General features: G+C 42.5%; 1 protein-coding gene across 14 annotated transcripts in view; it reads left to right on the forward strand.

Moving 5' to 3' along the window:
- Positions 1-9,002: 9,002 nt before the first annotated feature.
- The window catches only part of DLG1 (discs large MAGUK scaffold protein 1), a 157,707-nt gene continuing 147,128 nt past the window's right edge, over positions 9,003-19,581 (forward strand). For 10 of the 14 annotated variants that reach the window (XM_074153279.1, XM_074153278.1, XM_074153280.1 and 7 more), the window contains exons 1-2: positions 9,003-9,086; positions 9,376-9,507. In XM_074153279.1, the coding sequence (XP_074009380.1) occupies positions 9,068-9,086; positions 9,376-9,507 (151 nt within the window). In that variant the 5' untranslated portion in view covers positions 9,003-9,067. The remainder of the gene's footprint in view (positions 9,087-9,375; positions 9,508-19,581) is intronic. The other 4 variants (XM_074153287.1, XM_074153288.1, XM_074153290.1 and 1 more) reach the window with 1 other exon arrangement.

Genomic DNA, 19,581 nt, shown 5'->3' on the forward strand with positions numbered 1-19,581 from the left:
GGTCATGTCTCAGCAAGGGGTCACAGTGGTCCGGTGTTGAATACCTGCATTTCTTGCCTCTCCCTCCTGCCTGGTGTGACTTTGATCTCTACGCTATTCAACTTCACAGCATTTCTTTTGCTGTAGCTCTTCATGTCACCCCATGCTTCTACAAGTCTGTCTCTGCAGAGTGTAAAATATTTACTGATGAAAGAAAAGGGGAAATATTTTACCATTACGTCCTATTCCACGTGGTCTCTGCAACCAAAAATAAATAAAGGAACTTTGCTGCTTTCAGCATTAAGCAAATACATAAATGTAAACCATTCCAGAAGAGGGACCTGCACATCACCAAGTTAATGTTTTCTTCTGACACGTTTCTAAATTATCAGGGAAATGGGACCAGAGCTGCAAGCATACACCTGTCTTCCAACTTTTCTTGTCCTTATGAATCAGTCTTGGTATCGGACAAACTAGTTACTCAACGCGCTCTGCTGTTGCAATAGCATAGATCTAAGAAAGAATGTGGTACAGCCTCTGGTGATATCACTTTTTACCTTGCAAAAACCACAGTCATGGTTAGTGGAAGACTTTTTTTTCCCCCTGTAATGAATATCTGAAAATAAGAAAGATTGATACATTGCTTCCGGATAAGATTGCTGTATTTCAAGGACAAAAAGCAAATGGAAGGAATAGAAGCACTGGAATATTGGTAGTAAATAGCCTTACAGTACTTCTTGTCTCTGTGTGTGCGTGTTTGATTATTGCAGCCAGCTTCCCTGTAGCTTTCTGGACCGTATAACTGGATCCTTGGACCCAGCTGAAGAAGTTAGCTGTCTGTGCAAGCCTTTGCCAACAACAGCAAAAGGCTTAGGTCAGCGTGTTCAGAAGTAGTTCTGATTCTGAGAGTCTAATACAAGCTCCTCAGGAGCATACCATCAGAAACTGTTAAAATTTCCATTGACCTCAACTTGCAATGGTATTTGATCAGGGAATTGAGGCAAGATAAGTGATATGCAAGCTACGAAGCTTAAATGAACTATCTATCATAGAGGATTTACTGAAAGGACAAACTGGAATCTGCACATGAATCAGTAACAGGTTCCTTTGGACTCTGACAACCTCTTTTTATATTCAGTAGACACAATACCACTAGGATTTAAAGGGTGTTTTTCACAAAACCCACATGAGGGCTCTCTGCAAGGTTTCTTGAAACAGAGCATGTTTACAAGGACTTTCTGCACCTAAACACATATCAAAATATAACAGAAAAGCTGTGTAGGCACTGCAGAATCCCCAGTTCACCTGGAGTGAAGGGTGGGATGCTTGAACTGTGGGAAATTTCTGCAGCCCCTGGGTCTTCATCATCAGTAGATCCTCACATAACTGGACAGTTTTCCAGGTTTCCTCACACTGTTCATCCCGAGTTGCTCCAGCTCTGCAGCTGTTCAGTGGGACGCTGGAGGACTTGCCCCTCAGCTTCTGTCACTGGCAGTCTCTCCCTCCTAGAACGTAAATTATTCATAAAATTCTAAACAAGACAAAACTTTTCTTGAATTCTCTAACTGCATTCCTTTTTAGCACTGCTCTTTTCCTTTGCATAGCTGTGGAACACACTCACCTTTATCCTCCCAAAGCTTCTACACAAACAAGGAGGAAGAAAACCCATTAAAGGGAAGGTGTGCCTGATAATTCAATTACTTGCTCACCACCAGCAGTAGCCCTGAGGGCCAGCTGAGCGTGCTGGCTCCAGCAACTCCTCTCAAATGATCTTTTTGCAGAAAACTTCTACAATCTCGAACAGCAGGGAGTGAGGAGGGACAGGAGGGAAGCTTGTGGCTTGGTATCCATAGCGTAGCCTGTAGCTAGTAGCAGGCAGAGTGCTACAGATGGAGCCACCGTTTGTGAAGGGCAAACCATCAGTCTGCTGTCTGTGCTCTCGTTAACAGCTCTCAAATGTGTATTTCTCCAATTATCTGGTGAGCTGAAAAGGTAGGTGTTAGCATAGGAAGAGGGAATTTTAAACAAGCTGTCTGTCAGGCCAGGAGAGAGAGGGGATACAGTAAGGGCTCCGTGTGCTCAGGGTGCTCCTGCAGTGTTTAGGAATACTCAGTGTCTGCTGCAAAACAGAGTATCTTAATACCTTGCAAGAAAACTATTTATTTGGAGACTGACTCTTAGCTTTTAAAAGAAGGTACTTTCTGACAAGTATGATTTTGATTCCTATAAAAATCCCCTGGCAAGATCCCTTTCTAGTTTTTTCCAGTCACCTAATCTAGCTATGTGTGCCTATAATCCCAAAATACAAAGACCGCTTTTTTCCTCAGGTGGACAACGTGGTGGCAGGAGACGTACATAGATCTCGCTCTTGTGTAAGAGGCATAAGGCTGGGCACAATCCCATGCTCTCTGCTACAAATAGCACATTGTTTGGGTTGGGAAAACAAAGGTATTTTGATGTGATACACAGTGATGTCATTTTGCTGCGTGCTACGGGACCGCATGGTTCAGGCTCACCACTTTCTGTACTCCAGGGGTGGCTGGGCTTGTACAGATGTCTGAGCTGACACTGGGACAGTGCAAGGACTCTGGCTGAGGTAGATCCTCCAGGGAGAAGCTGCCTGAAAATTAGCACAGTATAAGCAGAGCCATGGCAGCAGCTCCATTTCAAGGGATGCTGTGGACTTGAAAGTCCAGAAAGAAGGAAAAAGCACTAGAGCAAAAGTGGCTTCTGTGTTTTCTGGGGGAAGGTGCTACTTTGCATAGCCTGTGTCTGAATCCAACAGTGAAGTTTAATAGCACTTTCTTATGTTTTGTCTGAATTAGGTAACCTTGCTATTTTGGGGGGAATTTGTTGTATGTTCCTATGATGTAAAGAGTTAGATTTATTTTGACTAGATTTTGTTTTAATTGGGTAACACTTGATCATAGAAAAAAATTCCCAAATTGACTTTTTAAACACACCTGTCAACATGTGATCAGGCAAAACCCAAAGCGACGGTTGCAACTCCTCACGGGGAAACACTGCTGAAGAGCACCTAACTTCTTGGGTCGGGTTTTCACACAGACAAACTCATTCCACAGAATTCACCAACCTCTCTGCTTAATTTGACTGGGAAAGTTAAAATAGGCAGGTTATATAATGATGTTTATCTTTCCATGGGGAAGTCAACTAAGAAGCTGTTAAGCTGATATTATATAACATGGCCCCGATTATAAAAAGTGTGGAGGAAGATGATTTAGGTTGATGCACGTCATATTGGCAGTAATTGTTAATGGTTATCATTAACGTTGTCTTGTACGTTTTTGTTTTGTTGTTTTGCAGCCTTCTAGAGGGTGTTGGGGCATTAGCAGCCAGGCACTGAACTTTAATTGTTTATAGAAATTCTGATTACACTATTCTATACATTAGGTAACTACATTTAAATAAAACATTCAAAATAATGAAATAGAAGTCACACGTAGGTTGCTGAGGTTGCTGAAATAACAAAACTCACTCTTTTGTAGGATGGTGAACTGTCCCAAACGGAATACATACACCTTATTACAAGAGCAAAAGAAAGATGAGATGACTTTATACACATGGCAGACAATCCCTAATTGAACAAGAGCTCAAACAACTTCAGAGCACACAAACTGCACAATGATAGGGGAAAAAAAAAACATATTTTTTTTTAATTAAAAAAAGACCAGTTCTCGCATACTCTCCCTGTAAACAGGAATATGTTCATCTACTAGTCATACTCAGCTGGATTCTCTAACCCTAAGAATAAAGGCACCCTTGTGTCCTGATCAGGATCAAATTAACATAAGACAAGTTTCATTTATGAGGACAAACACTGGATATAGAGCTCACAAATTAAAAATATGAAGCTTGTATTACCGGGGAAACCGTCTTGTCTGTATAAGAAAGATTAAAATCAAACAGAGATGTGTAAAATGATCCCATAAGAATTCTATTGAGTAGGCTTAATTAAATAAGCTAAACTGTGATTTTTAATAAAAGTTCGGTTTTAACAACTGCAGTAAGATTGGATCCTTCTGTGTGTGATAGGCAGCAACTTATTTTACCCACAAAAATGAAGATAGAAAAGAGTGAGCAGGTATTTTGACTGTTAGCAGTATATATGACAGGCACGCGACTCACTGGATTGTGTGACACAGTAATTGCACAATATCATGAAAAGAGTAGCTTTAATCTTTAGTAGCCTCATGAAAATTAGCTATATGTAGTAGCTCTTGCAGAAAAAAGACACCTGCCACCATGCCATGCTTTCTTTCAAACAGAATGCCTCTATAAGAAGCTGTTTGCATCTCTTATAACCCACAAAATTACAGATGATAAAAAAAGGGCACTCTCCTGAAAAGACAGCTCCTGGAAGGTAAGGCCGTGGCACACGATCCAATCTTATCAGATGTCAGAGAGTCCAGATGAGTGTAGGCATAATAAACAAGCTAACTTCACTCAGGCTTCATTCCTTATTAACCAGGGGAAATTAGGCTTCATTAGTTTCATTCCTTCTCTAGTTAGCTGTGAAGTGAACGCTTTTCAGCAGCTGTCAGAGATCCTTTTATGAGTAACAACTTCCAGTTCTGTATGAAAAAGGGAAATCATCTGCTCTGTATACTATGTGCTGACTGCTATACTATACGGTGTCTTTGGGCATTAAACAGATGACAAACGTAAGATAGAAAGGATCCATTTTATTGTTCTTGTGTCTTCATTTATTAGTAAGCCAGATATAAAAAACTCTCGAGTTTTACTCATTGGTCTTCAACAGGCAGCAATTCTTTTGGCTAAAGTTAATACCATCAATTCTAGTAATATGCTACCTTATACACTGCTGTCCAACTTGAAATGAATATGACTACGTGCACCAGTATTTATTGAGTTATCTACCCCACCTTCTGCTGTAACAGACTTTGTCTGAGCTCATTACTGTTGTATTTTCTTGGCCATACTGATAACTGCAAACTCTTGCAATGTGGTGATGTCTGCTGTCCTTTTTGTCTTGGTTTTCAAACGGTTGTTGCTGTGTTGATTGGTGTGTCATGAGTGGATCTAGTGAATGTTTCCTGAAGTCGCCTGTTCTGAGCTCATCATACCTCTCCAGTTACTGTGTGGGGCACCAGCTGCAACACATTTACTTATATTACCATTTCGAGCAGTCCCTGTGGTTGTCATCTGCTTCCAGTGGGACTTAAGGGATCCACCAGGTAGCTGGCATGAAGCGAGACCCCTTCATGTCATGTTGCCCCGCCTGTGGTCCAAGTGTGACTGCTGCAATATGCAAGAACCTGACAGCATTCCTGTTCACCGCGGTGGGGTGCCAGCTGTACAGGTGACATTTCTAGAGCATAATGAGCTGTTTTCAAAGTGGCATCTGGCCTGCCTTGAGTATCGGTGTGTGATCCAGTACAAATCCCTGACAGGGGTCACTGTGGTGGTTGTTCTCAGAGCAGGTGGCTACCAACAAGCTCTGTCATAGTTTCTCAAAATGGGAAAGCATCATCTCTGTTTCACTATGGGTTTGTAAACTGGGTTTATCAGCCTCTCCCACAGGGCTTGCTCTTTCCCCATGTGCACACATGGCATGGGCTGGGATCAGGTGGCTGTTATGGATGTTTCTCCATATCTGGGCAAGATGCTTGTTCTGTGCTGACCTCCTTGCTGCCAAAACCCACCTGCTTCCGTATTGCACGTTCCCCCTAAGCAGCATCTCCTTGAACAGGCGGAGCACTACATGCGTTGTAGCTGCCTGCCCCTGCCAGAGGTACAGTCCCAGACAGTGTCCCACGCAGGCTGCTGCCAGCAGTCGCAAAAGAAGGGATTTTAACAGTGAGATCTGCAGGCAGGGAGACGGGGCTGTGGGTCAGATCCCCAGCTGCTTCTGGGGCCAAGAGGGCTACAGCTGCCACAGGCTGCTGCTTTGTATAATTGTTCCTACGCCGCCAAGGGTCATTCTGGAGCACAGCCAGGAGGTGTTTAGCAAAGCATAATGCTGACTTGTGTGGTGACACCACCACTCACAATTTAAGTACAAGCCTTTCTGTACGCTGCCTACAGCGGTTTGATTTAAATGATACTGCTTAAGCCGTGGCACAAACGATGCTCTGGTTCTTACCCAGTTTTTGCTCCTCCAAGGGAACTATACAATTTCCTGAAAACTGAAGCCTGAAAAAGATGATGTGTAATACAGGAGAGTTTTGCAACACTGACTCTTATGGCCATGTGCTAGTAAAACTACCATTTTTCATTCATGAGGTGTTTTCTATATGCACTGGAATTTCAAAACCACTTTAGATACTTAAGTTTAAAACTGTGCTTTCTGGTTCAACAACTTTCAATCAACAAATACACTCCTTGAACTGAAACAGAAGTGCCAGCAACCAACACGGCTCTCTGAGGTACAATAAGGCTCACCTAATTGCTTCCTGGCTTGCTGATCCGTCATCCTGATCCCCTCTTTGATGTTTCTTTTTTTTTTTTTTTTTTCCTGGAGCATTAGTAACAAGTGAGAAATGCTATCTCAGGGTGTTATACATAGGATTATTTCTCTATCCCCAGCACAATGACCGTATGTAATGGGATTATCTCTTATTTAAAATAAAAAAAAAGCCTTGGAAACATCAAATCCTGTTTATGAAAAAGTAGTTTCTTTATGGTGGTTCCTTTAATTGCAAAAAAATTTTTTTTTTGCTTTGTAATAATACATTTTTGTCAGTCAGCAAAACCAACCTAACTGCTGCAGATGTCTCCTTTCTGCTAGCTAAATTTAGGTTGCTCTTCCTGTATATATATTCCTCTGACATCAAGAGGACTATGGCCCCTTTAGAGTACATTTATTGCTATTGTAAACAGTGAAAACTGACGAGGCCAGATGATGAAGGCTTCTGCCAATGTCCCTTCTTAGCATGCTTGCACTTCAAAATATAGGAACTGATACCAGTTACTGCCCAAACTCTGAAAGTATGAAAGTACAACTAGAAAGGAGGGAAATGTGTGTCAGCACTAGATGTATATTCTGTTTCCTTCAGTGAGGTATGTGAACAACTTTGCAGTACATAGCTGTGGGAGGAGGAGAAAATCCTGGTGCAAATCTAAGTACAAAACATAGAAGTATCGAGGAGTGGGGGAGAGACAGGACTTTTCTAGGTCTGGGTTAGATTTGTTGCAGTGTTAAGTTTTCTTTTGGATTAGGACTTTGCCACAGCCAAATCTAGTCATGATTTTTAGACTTCAAATTTGCAAAAGTTGCCCAGCAGATTCTTTTTAGGTACCTGGGGCAAGCTCTTGTACATTTTCAGTCGTGTCTAAATCAAAAGAGTGTAAATGGAGATGCAAACTTGGATCAAAAAAACCCACATCAGCAGGATTTGCTTTGAACTTTGAAGTCTCTCTCTGCCTCTCACATGCACGTACATAGAGTTTGAAGTGTTTCAGATCCAAGGTTCTGGCTGATTGTTGATCTGATTGAGAAATAAGTAACGTTCCCCCTCAGTACAAGCATCTGAGTTACCTCTGAATTCACCAATTTTAATATACATTTTCCCTTTAACAGCACCTAGAATATGCTGCAAAGATCATTTTCCTCATGCGTGTTTCTATCCAAGTCACCCATTTCTATGCTCTGTCTCCTCTTTGCTATCATGCAAAAAAGCAAGCTATTTGTATTGCCTTTGAAGGCACCTCATTACCATCTCCATGCCAGTTTTGAAAAAGTAGCTTTCATAACTCTGATCCGTCCATGATGTTAGCCTATACAGACCATCCCTTAGATTTTCAAACAAGCAACGCTTTTCACGCTTTCTCCTGTGATGTCCTTATGTTAACCCATGTCCTCTGCTAACCATAGCAAAGCTATTTCTTTATCCTCCTTCAAATAAGCCCTTCCTTTCCGTCTCAGGGTGTTCTTCTCCAGGAGGACCGAAGGAAAAAACACCCAGCAACAGGTGGATGCGGTGCTCGGTGTACCGCTGCTGTATAGGCTGGTCATGTCTGTCAGGTACCTGTCTCCCGTGCCTGTCCCACCACCTCCTGATACGGAATCAGGCCACCAGCTTCCTGGCGCAAGGAACATCTCCAGTCATGTGTTACAACAGCAGCTGATCCACACAGAGACCCTCACAGCCTCAGCGCCCACACAGGCGTTTAGGCCATTTTTACCCCCCAGCCCCTACCAGCTGCACACACACCGGGTAAATGGCTGCTAAAGGGGGGTAACCGGTGCCGCCAACTAACTTTGCCGGCACACCTGTAGCTGTCCCACCCTCCCAGGGCACACGCCGGCCGCCACCGACGCAGCGCCGGGGACAGGGGCCCCGCCGCGCCGGGGAGCGATCAGCGCCGGGGGGACCCGCGGCCGCGCTGTCTCGGCCGGTGGGAGGAAGCGCGCTACGGTCTGCCCGCCGCTGAGGGGCTGGGCGGAGCGGGGAGCCGGGCCCTCAGCACCGCGCAGCAGACGCTCCGCTCGGCGGCGGCGGCGCCGCCCCGGTAGCCGCGGGCGCCCTGAGTGGCCGGGCGGGACGGACCTCGGGGGCCACCGCCCCTTTAAGGCGGGCGGCGAGCGCTCACCTTGCCTCCTCCCCCCCCACCCCACCGACTGAGGTACCGGCCCCGGGCCGAGCCGAGCCCTGATTGGGCGGCCGCCGGGCCCGGTCACGTGGAGGGGGGGGGACGCGCTCCCCACAGCCTCCAGGCCGCCATTTTGGCTGGAAAGTTTGGAATTTCCGAGCGGTGCGAGCGAGAGGCGGCGGGTGGCGCGAGCGGCCACAGCCCGGCCCGCCCCGGCACCGGCCCGGCCCGCCCCGCCCCGCCCGGCCGCACCGGCCCGGCTCGGCCCGTCCCTCGCGGAGGCGCCGCGGCGGACGCCGGTGGGACTTCCCAGCGGAGCCGTTTGCTCGCCGGCCGGCGGGTGGGTCGGTCGGTCGGTGGGTTGGTCGGTCGGTGAGTCAGGCGGGGCGGCCGCCCCCGCGCCCGACCGGCCGGGGGAGCCGCGCCGCCGCCCCCGCCGCGTCGCCCCGAGTCGGGCTTAAAGTTTGTGAGGCGGAGCCCCAGCCGGTGGGGGAGCGCCGCCGCCCCGATCGCCATGCCCGTCAGGAAGCAAGGTGAGCGCCGCACGCCCGGGAGCCCCCGCTGCTGCTGCCTGACAGCTGCGGCGGCGGCGGGACGGGCGAGGGGGGGCGGCAGCCGGGAGCCGCCGGTCCGCGGGTGGTGCGAGCCCGCCGAGGGGCAGCGCGGTCCCGCCCGCGCTCTCCCGGCCGCCGAACAAAGGAGCCGCTGGGCTGGGCTGGGGCGGTCCCGAACGCGGAGGCTTGTTGCGTGGCCGGTGTGGGCATCCCCGGTTCTCCTACCCGGTGCGGCGGGGTCACCGGTGTGTCTGGTCTCCGCTTGCAGATACCCAGCGAGCCCTGCGCCTCCTGGAGGAATACCGCTCCAAGCTGAGCCAGGCGGAGGACCGGCAGCTGCGAAACTCCATCGAACGTGTCATCAGCATCTTCCAAAGTAACCTCTTCCAGGCTTTGATAGGTAAAGGCTTCTCTCAGTTTGCACTCGAGCCGGTCGGTTCTTGCTTATGCTGTCACTTGCAGTGTTAAGAAGAAAAGGTATTTTGCCCTTACGTGACAAGCCATGTGCTTTTTGTCCGTGTGTTTATGTTTTGCATAGTAACACACGTGCTGCTACAGATCAACAGTTCGCTTGTTTCATGTACTTACTTTATTTGAGGCTTTTGACTGGCCCAAATTGCTTAAAACTGGTGCAATTTTTTCTTCTGTGATGTGTTATTGTAGATTACTCTATGTAGACTGGTTTTCTACATATCTTTATTCATCTGAACAGTTCCTAAAGACTGCTTTTTTTTTTTTTTTTCTGAGTCCGTATGTAGCAGGTCAGTGAATGAGTTGAAATAGTTTTAGTCGGCGTTGGGCAGATATTCCTGCTGAAGAGTCTGAAAACATGAGAAAGTGTTTATCTGAAGTGCAAAGTTAACTTAAAGTAAATGATAAGATGCTTCTAATGCTTCAGGGGATGCTACAGTGATCTTTTCTCCTTTGTTTGTTGCATATTAAAGTGTTGTGGAAACACTATTAATTCTTAGTTTAAAGTATTTGTAGTGGTTCACTTAAAATGTTCCCATAAGTCTTGTTGAACTACTTACACGTAATTTTGAATTTCCTGCATGTCTGTTTGGAAAAAAATTGAGCATAAAACAACTTGCAGAATCCTGACTTTATTTGGAAACTTCTACTGGGAAGCAGTCAGGTGTGGATTCTCCTTGACTGATTGTCATAATCTTTATGACAGCTAATGAATGAAAGGGTTTTATTAGTTTACATTCAACTGTAAAATTTGTAAAGTTCTGCATCCTTGTCTTTTAACAAAATAACCTGCATCTGAATTGTACTAACAACAAACACTGTAGCTAAATTTATTGTTTGGCTTACTGCATGGTTAGTGTCATACGGGTGTATGTCTTCATAGTACCACAGCTGCTTTGAATCTATGTTGGGGTGGAAACATAGGGGCAGGCAAAACATAAACATGCATTGCTGCATGTGGAATGTTTTCTTCTGGAGCATTTATTTCATCTTCTTGTGTAGGCTTTCAGAAGATAGTAATCTTGCTGTGTTTTTTTTTTTTTTTTTATCACGTAAGTTTATGAAAGGTAGTTGTGAAAATAGGTCAGTTACAGAAATCTTTTACTTGCAGGAGCTCTGCGTTTCTCTTCAGTACTCAGTTGATGCTAACCAACTCCATGATGAAAAGCTAGACATAACCTTTGTGGGACATGTGTGAACAGGACTCACTCATTGGTGCATCAGAACGCTGAAGTCTTGTATCAGAAGCTTAATGTACTCCAATTGTGCTTTTTATTTTCACGCAGCAAATGTCAATGTTGACTACCACTTGTCTTGTTTTGGGTGTGTGTATATGTGTATTTGTTTTTTTTTAAACTGTCTTGAAGATGCATGCAGTACTCCCTTGTCTCCACTGAGTAAGATACCGATCTATTAGCCTTTGGTATTCTAACCTGCAAGCCATAGTTTATTCTCATATCCACATCCAATCATAGCCTTCATTGCTTTAGTAACTCTACACCTAGTAGTAGTAAACTTGAAACAGCAGGCAACTTTGTGTCTGCTGGCTTCATTCTGCAAGAGCAGAAAACAGGAATGTGTGGTTGCCTGGGTGGGCTACATGGCCTGTTCTCTGGTCCTGTGTAAGAAGCTGCAACCATGTGACTCGTTTTTGTTGAGTTCAGTTTATCTGTATGTGCACAATAGGTGTCATGCTCCTTGGGTGTGTTACATCAACTTTGCGTTTACTGTAGGTTTGTTTATTACAGAGTGTATGCATGCGTTCCCAAAGTGTTTGTCTGAAAGGTGATAATACAGAAGAATAGTACTTTCCAAGCCATTTATGCTGTAAACTCGAGTCTCTCTCCTTTAACCTGCTCCTTTCTGTAGAAATATGTTGGGGGAGTTCTTGTTTGTGGCGGGCTGCTCCTGGCTGTTGTTTTCCTGGAAATATCCTCTTATGGTGTGACTATTGCATGATGGGGGTAAAGAGTGGGAGGACTCCCTGGGAAAGATACAAACTGGAGGGTGGCTGCAGTTACTGGGAAGACCTTGAGTCTGCTCCTGCCTGTCCTGTTTCTGTGAAGATTTGGGAGCAGGCTGAATGAAGTATTCGGTTGTACTGCAGGTTCCCATTACTTCATAGAGGATTTTTAAGTGTGTGTTTTAGAGGAGTTGTGGCACGTCCCCAACTCAAAAAGCCAATTCTGCTCACAAAGTTTCAAGCTTGACTACAAAGTCATTTCTCATATAGATTCTTCTTCCAGAAGGCATTCTACTTCTAGTTTCTGTTTTCTTTTTATTTCTTTATATAATACTAAAAGAGGAAAAAACTTCATCCATTTATTTTCTACTTTTTCTGCCAAGTTACTGCACTATATCCAAGACCTGCCTGTCCGTGATAGGTGAGAATGTTTGTGAAGGCTGCAGTCAGGAGCTGCTGTCAACTTCGTGTATCTTTTTTAGTATAATTTTTAACTTGGCAATCAAATGCTGTTCTTTCAAGCAAAAAATAGACATTACTTTATGCACAGAAATGTATCTTGAGGTTCATAACGGGGAAAATTAAATATTCCTGAAAACTACACATTTTATCAGTGTTTCATATATTTAGATACATCTGAAGAAATGAAAAGTTCGGGGGTTGGGTTTTTTTTTCTTTTTTGGTGAATTTCCATTTGGATGCTGAAAAATAAATGGTAATTATTTTCTCATTTAAGCCTTTTTTAAGCCTCCTTTTAATTCTATCAATAAAACATTAGTTCAGCAACCTACAAACTTGACCCGGTTCTTAAATATACAATTATGGCTTTAAATGCTTTGAATTGGAGCAGTGACTAGTCAGTATGAACAACCAATGTTATGAAATTGACATTATTACAACAGTGTTATATTTGAAGTGAAATAAATGTAAGAACTTCAAATTAGTAAAAAAATGTGACCTCCTTAGAACAGTCTGTGAAAAAGCCTATTTTTGTGATTTTTCTGTGTTTTCTGTTCTGTGGTATTTCCCATTGCCATTGCTTCAACCAGCCAAATATAATGATGCTTAGTATTTTAATTAAATGGATACCACTGGCCTGTAGTTGGTCAGTTTGAGAATAGTGTAAATAAGTAAATTTCCTACTGTATGGTCTCAGAATTGTGTGGTATCTTTTCTAGCTTTTGATTTGTTGGTTGTCGTTAAAATAGCTTGTTATTGATATTCTGATAATTGGTGAGTCAGTTTATTAAGAGACCAAAGTAAGATATCCACATATGGAGGCATAGGATAGACTTAATTTCACTTTGATAAAGAATTTGATATTTATCTTCAAATAGTGAGGTAATAATTCTGAAGATAAGTTCTGCTTCTACTTTAGGCACTTTTTTACCTTCTTCAGAAGGTACAGGTTCATGTAAAGGTACAGATATGATGTATATATCTTTCTGAAAATGTAAGAGGAGGAACACTTGCATAAGTCTAACACTTCTGAGGGGAAAACATGTGAAACAGACTTCTGTTTACACACAGAATCTTTTTGTGTAATTAAAGTCTGTTTTTAATCAGTTGTGTGCTGCAGTTGACCATATTAAAATAGTCTTCTGAAATATATTTCTAACTATAGCTAGAAACATGAAGTAGCTTACTACTTTAAAAATATTGCTTTTCCTGACAATAACTAGTTCCATTTGCACAAGTGTCAGAAAAAAGGAATTCTGAAAGTCTCTATGTACCCTGGCAATGGAGTTGGTTGCGCTGCCTTTTTTGCCTTCTTACTTGCCTTGTCCATCGTAAGTGGTTTTTTTTCCAGGTATTATTTTATAGCTATGCATATAAAGACTTTTTGGTATAAAATGGAAAATTTGACTAGGGAAGAGTAAATGTGTTGAATTACATATGTGTAAGCAGTATAATTTATTTCACTTGGAGTCCTTTTGCATGAACATCTGCCTCAAGAATTGTGCTTATGCACTGGCTTTTCCTAACACTAAATATCCAGCGTGGGAAATTTTGAAAGAAAAAATTGCAGTGGTTTTGGTAATCCTTATTGAACCAAAGAACAGCTCCCCCCTGCTAATCATTAAGGTTTTATAACGATAGTTTGGATTCCTGGGCTTTACTAACCTAAATTTTTAGGCTGAAGTAGACTGGATTGGGTCAGCACTCGTCAAAGTACCCTTTGGAGTGGATTGACCACGCTTTTGCTAGATGCCTTGTGGCCCCTGAGCTGTGTGTGGCATCTCTGTAGACATTCTTGCTCTTTTAGTTCCCTCTCAATTATCTAGCGTGGAAATATTTTCTGTACTTGCTGGCTAAATTAAAGTCAAACGCAGTTAAAGCAGAAGCTCTTCTTCATAACTGAGCACAAAAGTACTTGCTCTTGGGGAAACCAGTATCAGCTTTTATTTCAGTGACATAGTTAATAGCATGTGGCATAATGACACAGTTAACATTTGAAATCAGCTCAGGCCTTGGAGAATTTTAGTTGTGGGTATGTGTCACTGTGTAAGACTGTTCTTCAGTTAACTTCAGGAAGGCTACTTTGTGACCTGCATCCCGTTTTCTAAGTGTTATTGAGGCCCTGGTACAAGTTCTTTCAGACTCAGTTGAATAATATTTGCATTAAAAATCCAGAAATTCTTGACTGTAAGTTGAGGATCTGGTTAGTGAATATTTTAAATTTTTTGTGTGTGTGTGTTTTTTTTTTTTTTTCCTCTTTCATTAGAGGAAAGTTCAGAGAGATTTGGATCTTCTGCTATATTGGATACTACTGGAATTGTTGTAGATGCAAAACAGGGTGTTTTCACATAGAAATCTTACCCTTGCTGCATTTTTGTGAGTTTTTCCTCAGATTACAACTTCTCTAAGGCAACGTCTTTGCTCATGTTTGAGGCTGAAACATCCATGCATATAATTCTTGTAACTTCGAGGTGTTTGTCTGCTTTTCTGGCGAGTTACTTAAGTATATAATGTGGTTATGCTTACTAAAGTCTCCTGAAACTTAGGCAAAAGTTGGTCAGTTTCAGAGAGATTTGACCTAGGGTTGTGTCTTCAAAGGTAGTTAGGTAATTGATTATTTTCATGTATTTTTCTTTTTCCAGATGGAGGGAGGATAAAACATTTTTAGTTGGCATCCAGATTAACTTGGATGTTGTGGAGTGGAGTATTAACTTGGTTGTTGTTAGGATGCTGTCTGCCGTGTAGTTTGTCACTGCTTCAGAATGTCCCAATTCTTGGAAGAAGTTCATGTCTTCCTCTTCAAGGAACCTAATAATGAGTGAAACAGTCTTATTGCTCCTCCTTTTTAAAGAACTACTTGTTGTTTTGTATGTATGTAATGCAGTTTGGAAGCGTAGGATGTTATGGGGTTGTTGTGTGCTTTTTAAAGTATTTTCCATGTTGTATTAGGGGTGTGTGTGTGACAGTGCAATGCATTGAATTTTTGGGATTAGGTGCTGCTTTTGGTAGCCTAAAATAGCAAGTAAGACTAGTGTAAGTTGAGTAGCTACTGGTATGCAGAGAAATAGTATTGTGGCAAAAGATTATCCCTGTGGTTATTAAACTGACTGTATATTCAGTGTTGAATAGCTACACTGTAGGATTTATCAATTACAGTATTATTCTCTTCACAGGGTAACCATTAAAAGGGGCTATTGACAAGAAAATTGTCAATAAATCTGCTGTTCATCTAGGGGCTGAAAAGAAAGTCAAAGTTGGGAATAATTGGCATAGTTTCCAGGTTCTGGGGATGTTTATCTTCTGTCGTGTTCTTGTTTCGCTTTCTTTCCTGTGTTCTTTGACCTGTGTTCCCTAGTTCTGATGCCTGTCTCCTCCCATGCTGCTGTGTACCTGGCTGTGCTCCTAACCTCCCTCAACATTTTCTGCAGTACTTGGGTACAGTGTAGAGGAAGAGGGAAAGCACAAGAGAGCATATTGGGTCTTAATATTACGTCTACTTCCATGGTAATCCCAGCAGCAAGGGCAGAAAATCTTGTTCAGCTCTGCAGCTGGAGTGCCTTCAGCCTCCTGTGCATCTGATTGCCTGTGTTTTGAGTGATGGTGCTTGTTTTGGTGCAGGTGGAATGAATCTTCAAAGAAACTCAACTCTAGCAGCTTACTAGTAGTCTCCTTGCACAGATGGCTTCTTGAATTATAACTAGGCCAAATTTACAAGAATGTTAAGAGACTGCAGAAGGTGTAGGGCTGACACTAGAATAACCTCCTTAGCTCCATGTTCCTTCTCCAAATTAGGGGAGGCTCTAGAGCTCTTGGGTAAGCTTTTATAGGAATCTTGTCATACGCAAATATCTTCCCAGTCATGTCCTCAAAAAAGCTGTTATTTTGGCTTGGAATTAAAAGGTCAGTCTAAGACAGAGATGCAGTAAGGAAAACCCATGGAGAAATTGTAAAAGCATTGCAAATTTAAGTCCTGTTTGCAGAAACTTGTGTTAGAATTTGGCTGCAGGAAATGTACAAGTGTGGAGATGCTGGTATGTGGTGCCACCCATCCTTGTATTGCCACCAATGTTGGATAATAACCTTGGAGTCTATGAGCTTACTGTTGGTAGAAGAAACCAATGCTTATGCCGTCTCCTTTAAGCAGAGCTACGCAGCTGTATGAAAGCTCAATTTGGAGTCTTGAGTGAACTCATCCCCAAACCAGTTTGTTTTTTATTTTATTTTTTTTTAAATGCATTCATCTGCAGAGAAACCTCCTCAGTCCTGCAGTGGCACTACTTAGGGGACATCCTGCGTCCTACAAATAAGACTTGCTAGTAACACTCCCTTTGTCCCTGACAGGTTTTTGTTACCTCTAAAGACGGTAGTAGATACATCCTTTTAAGGAAAAAAAAAAGTACATTGTTATACTGGCTGCTGATTTGCTGCTGGGGTTGAGTTGCTACTGGGGAGAGGGTGGATAATTAGGAGTTCATTTTTAGTTTGGGTTTTTTTTTAGGCTTAGATTGATGACAAAGTGTGCATGAGGTGGTACTAAACGGAAAAGAGTTTGGACAGCAGAAGACTGTTGTGCCAATTTTTGGCCTGTTTGATGACAACTTTAATTTTTTTCAAGTTTTTCCTACCTTAGCTCTGAAGGCCTTGTGGGTTTCTGAAGGAAAATTGGAAAGAGAGTGTATGAAGATACAGTGAAAGAGTGACTAGTAAGCAAAGAGGAAAATATGAACAGTTTGGAAAGCGTAAGTGAACAGGATGGCAAGGAGTTGAACGTGTCTGACTAAAAGCAGCCAGAGGAGCAAAAGCAAACAGCAAACAACTAGATCTGAGGTTAGATGAGGGCAGTTTCAAGTTGAGCACAAATTAAGGAGCATTTGTGTTAGAAGTGGAAAATAGCATCTCCTGGAATTTGAGTTAAGCAAAGAAGTGTGTGCATAAGTGAGGTTAAAGGGTAGGACACAGGTAATGAAATTAGTAGAAGGGCTGAGGATGAGTAGTTGGATGCTGTGGCTCGTCGCAAAGGATCTTGTAGAATGGAACATGTGTGACGAAAGCTCCACTGCAGCTTGCATTTTTTAAGAAGTCTTGATTGTGCACAGCAGTAGTTGGTTTAGACTTTTAAAGAAGAAAAACAAACCAACCAAACCTACCCTGAAAGGGGCTTGTGATGAAACTGGCTTTCACTTTTCATAGTATGAATCCAAACATTTGACTGAATACACACACACCGTGACATGACACAACCAATGAATTCACAAAGAGAATACTTAGTTGACTCTGGTCACTGGCTTAGTAGATGAATATGAATCTTTTCTTTGTTTTTGTACTTTCTTGTTGATCACTAATCATATACTCTTCAAGTCTTGGTTTTCTTGTTTTAAATAGATATTCTTAGCTTGACATAGCAGGTGAAATAAGCGTGCAGGATTGAGAATTCATTAGAATTAGCAGGACTTACTTTACAACTAAAGGTAGAAAGTCTGTAGCATTACACTCTTGCCTGTTCTGACAGTGACTCTACTTACATTTTGTCTATACATTCATTATGTAGGGTTGCTAAGAATTTGGCAGATGCCATAGATCTCAAATTGCCCTGAACTGAAATAACATGTTGACCTTTGTTTTCCTTTCTAGTAGTTTTAAGACTAAAGTTTTCAGTGCTCCAGGTGCTTTGGCAGGAAGCCCTAAGGAAGAAAGATGTCTTCCCTCCTCCCTCCCCCTCTCCACTAGAATTAGAGAAGTTCTTAGTTCATAATGGGATGACACCTCTTCCTGGACAATGTACAGGTAGTCAAATTCTTAACAGACCTGTTTGTTTATGAACTTACCCATATTTAAAAAAAACAACAGGCATTTGCATGTGCTTTATTTGGATGAGCAAATGTCTGAGAAGAGAGACCTATGAGAGGTGACAAAGGAATTGCTCACATGGATGGATCTTCAAGTGAGATACTAAACTGAAATAAGTCAATTTCTGAAAGAATTCATAAGCTCCTTGGTTGCTTGCAAGCCTGAGGACAGCATGGTTGCTCTGAAAGGTTCTTCTGAACGAAGCTGCTATTTAAATGCTTTGTGCTGTAAAGTCTGTATGTTGATGCAAACTTATGTAGTGGTTTTCTGACTTGCTGACTTTGGCTGAAATTGGTTTGTTCTGCTGCTGAACATCTATCAGAAAGGAATATGTCATCGATGTCAGTGCAGAATTAACTGTATAGCTGGAGCACACAAATGCTGGTCATGCTGCTGTGCAGAGGGACCTTGACAGGCTGGAGAAATGGGCTAACAGGACCCTCATGGAGTTCAACAAGGAGAAGTGTGAAGTCTGGGGAGGAACAATCCTGTGCATCAATATAAGCTGTTTGCCACTCAGCTGGAAAGCAGTTTTGTGGAAAAGGACCTGGGGGTCCTGGTGGACATGAAGTTGAACATGAGTAAGCAGTGTGCCCTTGCAGCGAAGGTGGCAAATAGTATTCTGGGCTGCATTAGGCAAAAGTATTGCCAGCAGGTCGAGGGAGGTGACCCTTCCTCTTTGCATTTTAGAATGCAAAATAGGAATTTAGAGCTCATTAAAAAAATGAGCAAACAGAAAAAAACCCAGGAACTTCAGAAATTAACAATTCCTCATGCACAAAGCAGTTAAATGTAATAAAATTGAAGATCTTCAAATGAGGATACAATTAATAGAGCATATACAAATGTGGTTGTTAACTTTGTGTATATTGTGGTAGCAGTTTGCAACTTTGTGTAATGTATGGTGTAAGGGCAACAGTTGACTTTTACATGCACAGTGTCCAATACAGTCTGAAGTAAATGTGTCAGTGTTTCAGTCCTTGAAATGTTAAGCTTGTGTGGAATTTCCTGGCATTTATTTAAGAAAAAACACCTATAACCCACAAATGGTCAAGATGCTTTAAGCGTAAAAATGCTAAGCCTAAAAAAAGTAGGTTACTGTGATGATCAAAGGACTGCTTTTAATTTTTTTAAAAAATACTTTCAATAAGTACTAAATGCCAATGGAATTTTAGTGATTCCCTCTATACCATAACATTAAAAGTCCTATATCAGAAACCTAAAGAACTTAAAAGTCCTACATTAGAAACCTGAAGAACATCATCATGTAAAAAATTAGTGAGTTGCTTAATACTTATTACAAAGCCAAAACTTAGTGAAATACGGGCAGGGAAGAATGGGGAATGGGAGACTGAGTGGCACATGGTATGGTGTTGATGGTTTATTCCTCCTCACTGTTGTGTTTTCTTGGGGTTATTTGCTACATACTCTGTGCTTCCTTCTTTCTTCATTACTTTGCAGTTCCAGGTTACATTTGAATTCCTTGTATGTATGGAATATATGTGTATATGTGTTTTTACATATGCTGGTTGCTGGTTCTTTGTTCTGTTATCTCTTAAACTGCTTTTGCCCAGTTTTGAAGGTTGGTTTCCTTAGACCAGTAATTAGCAGTTGATGAGTTGTTCATAGCCTTGTGGCCTCTGATACCATCCTGTGCCTTTATTTTTGAGGCCTTTGCTGTCGTTCCCTGCTTGTGCTCCCCTGTGCTGCTTTTTATTCTGGGGTCATAGGTAA

The sequence above is a fragment of the Numenius arquata genome, chromosome 9 (genome assembly GCF_964106895.1).
Source record: "Numenius arquata chromosome 9, bNumArq3.hap1.1, whole genome shotgun sequence".
Lineage (NCBI taxonomy): Eukaryota > Metazoa > Chordata > Aves > Charadriiformes > Scolopacidae > Numenius > Numenius arquata.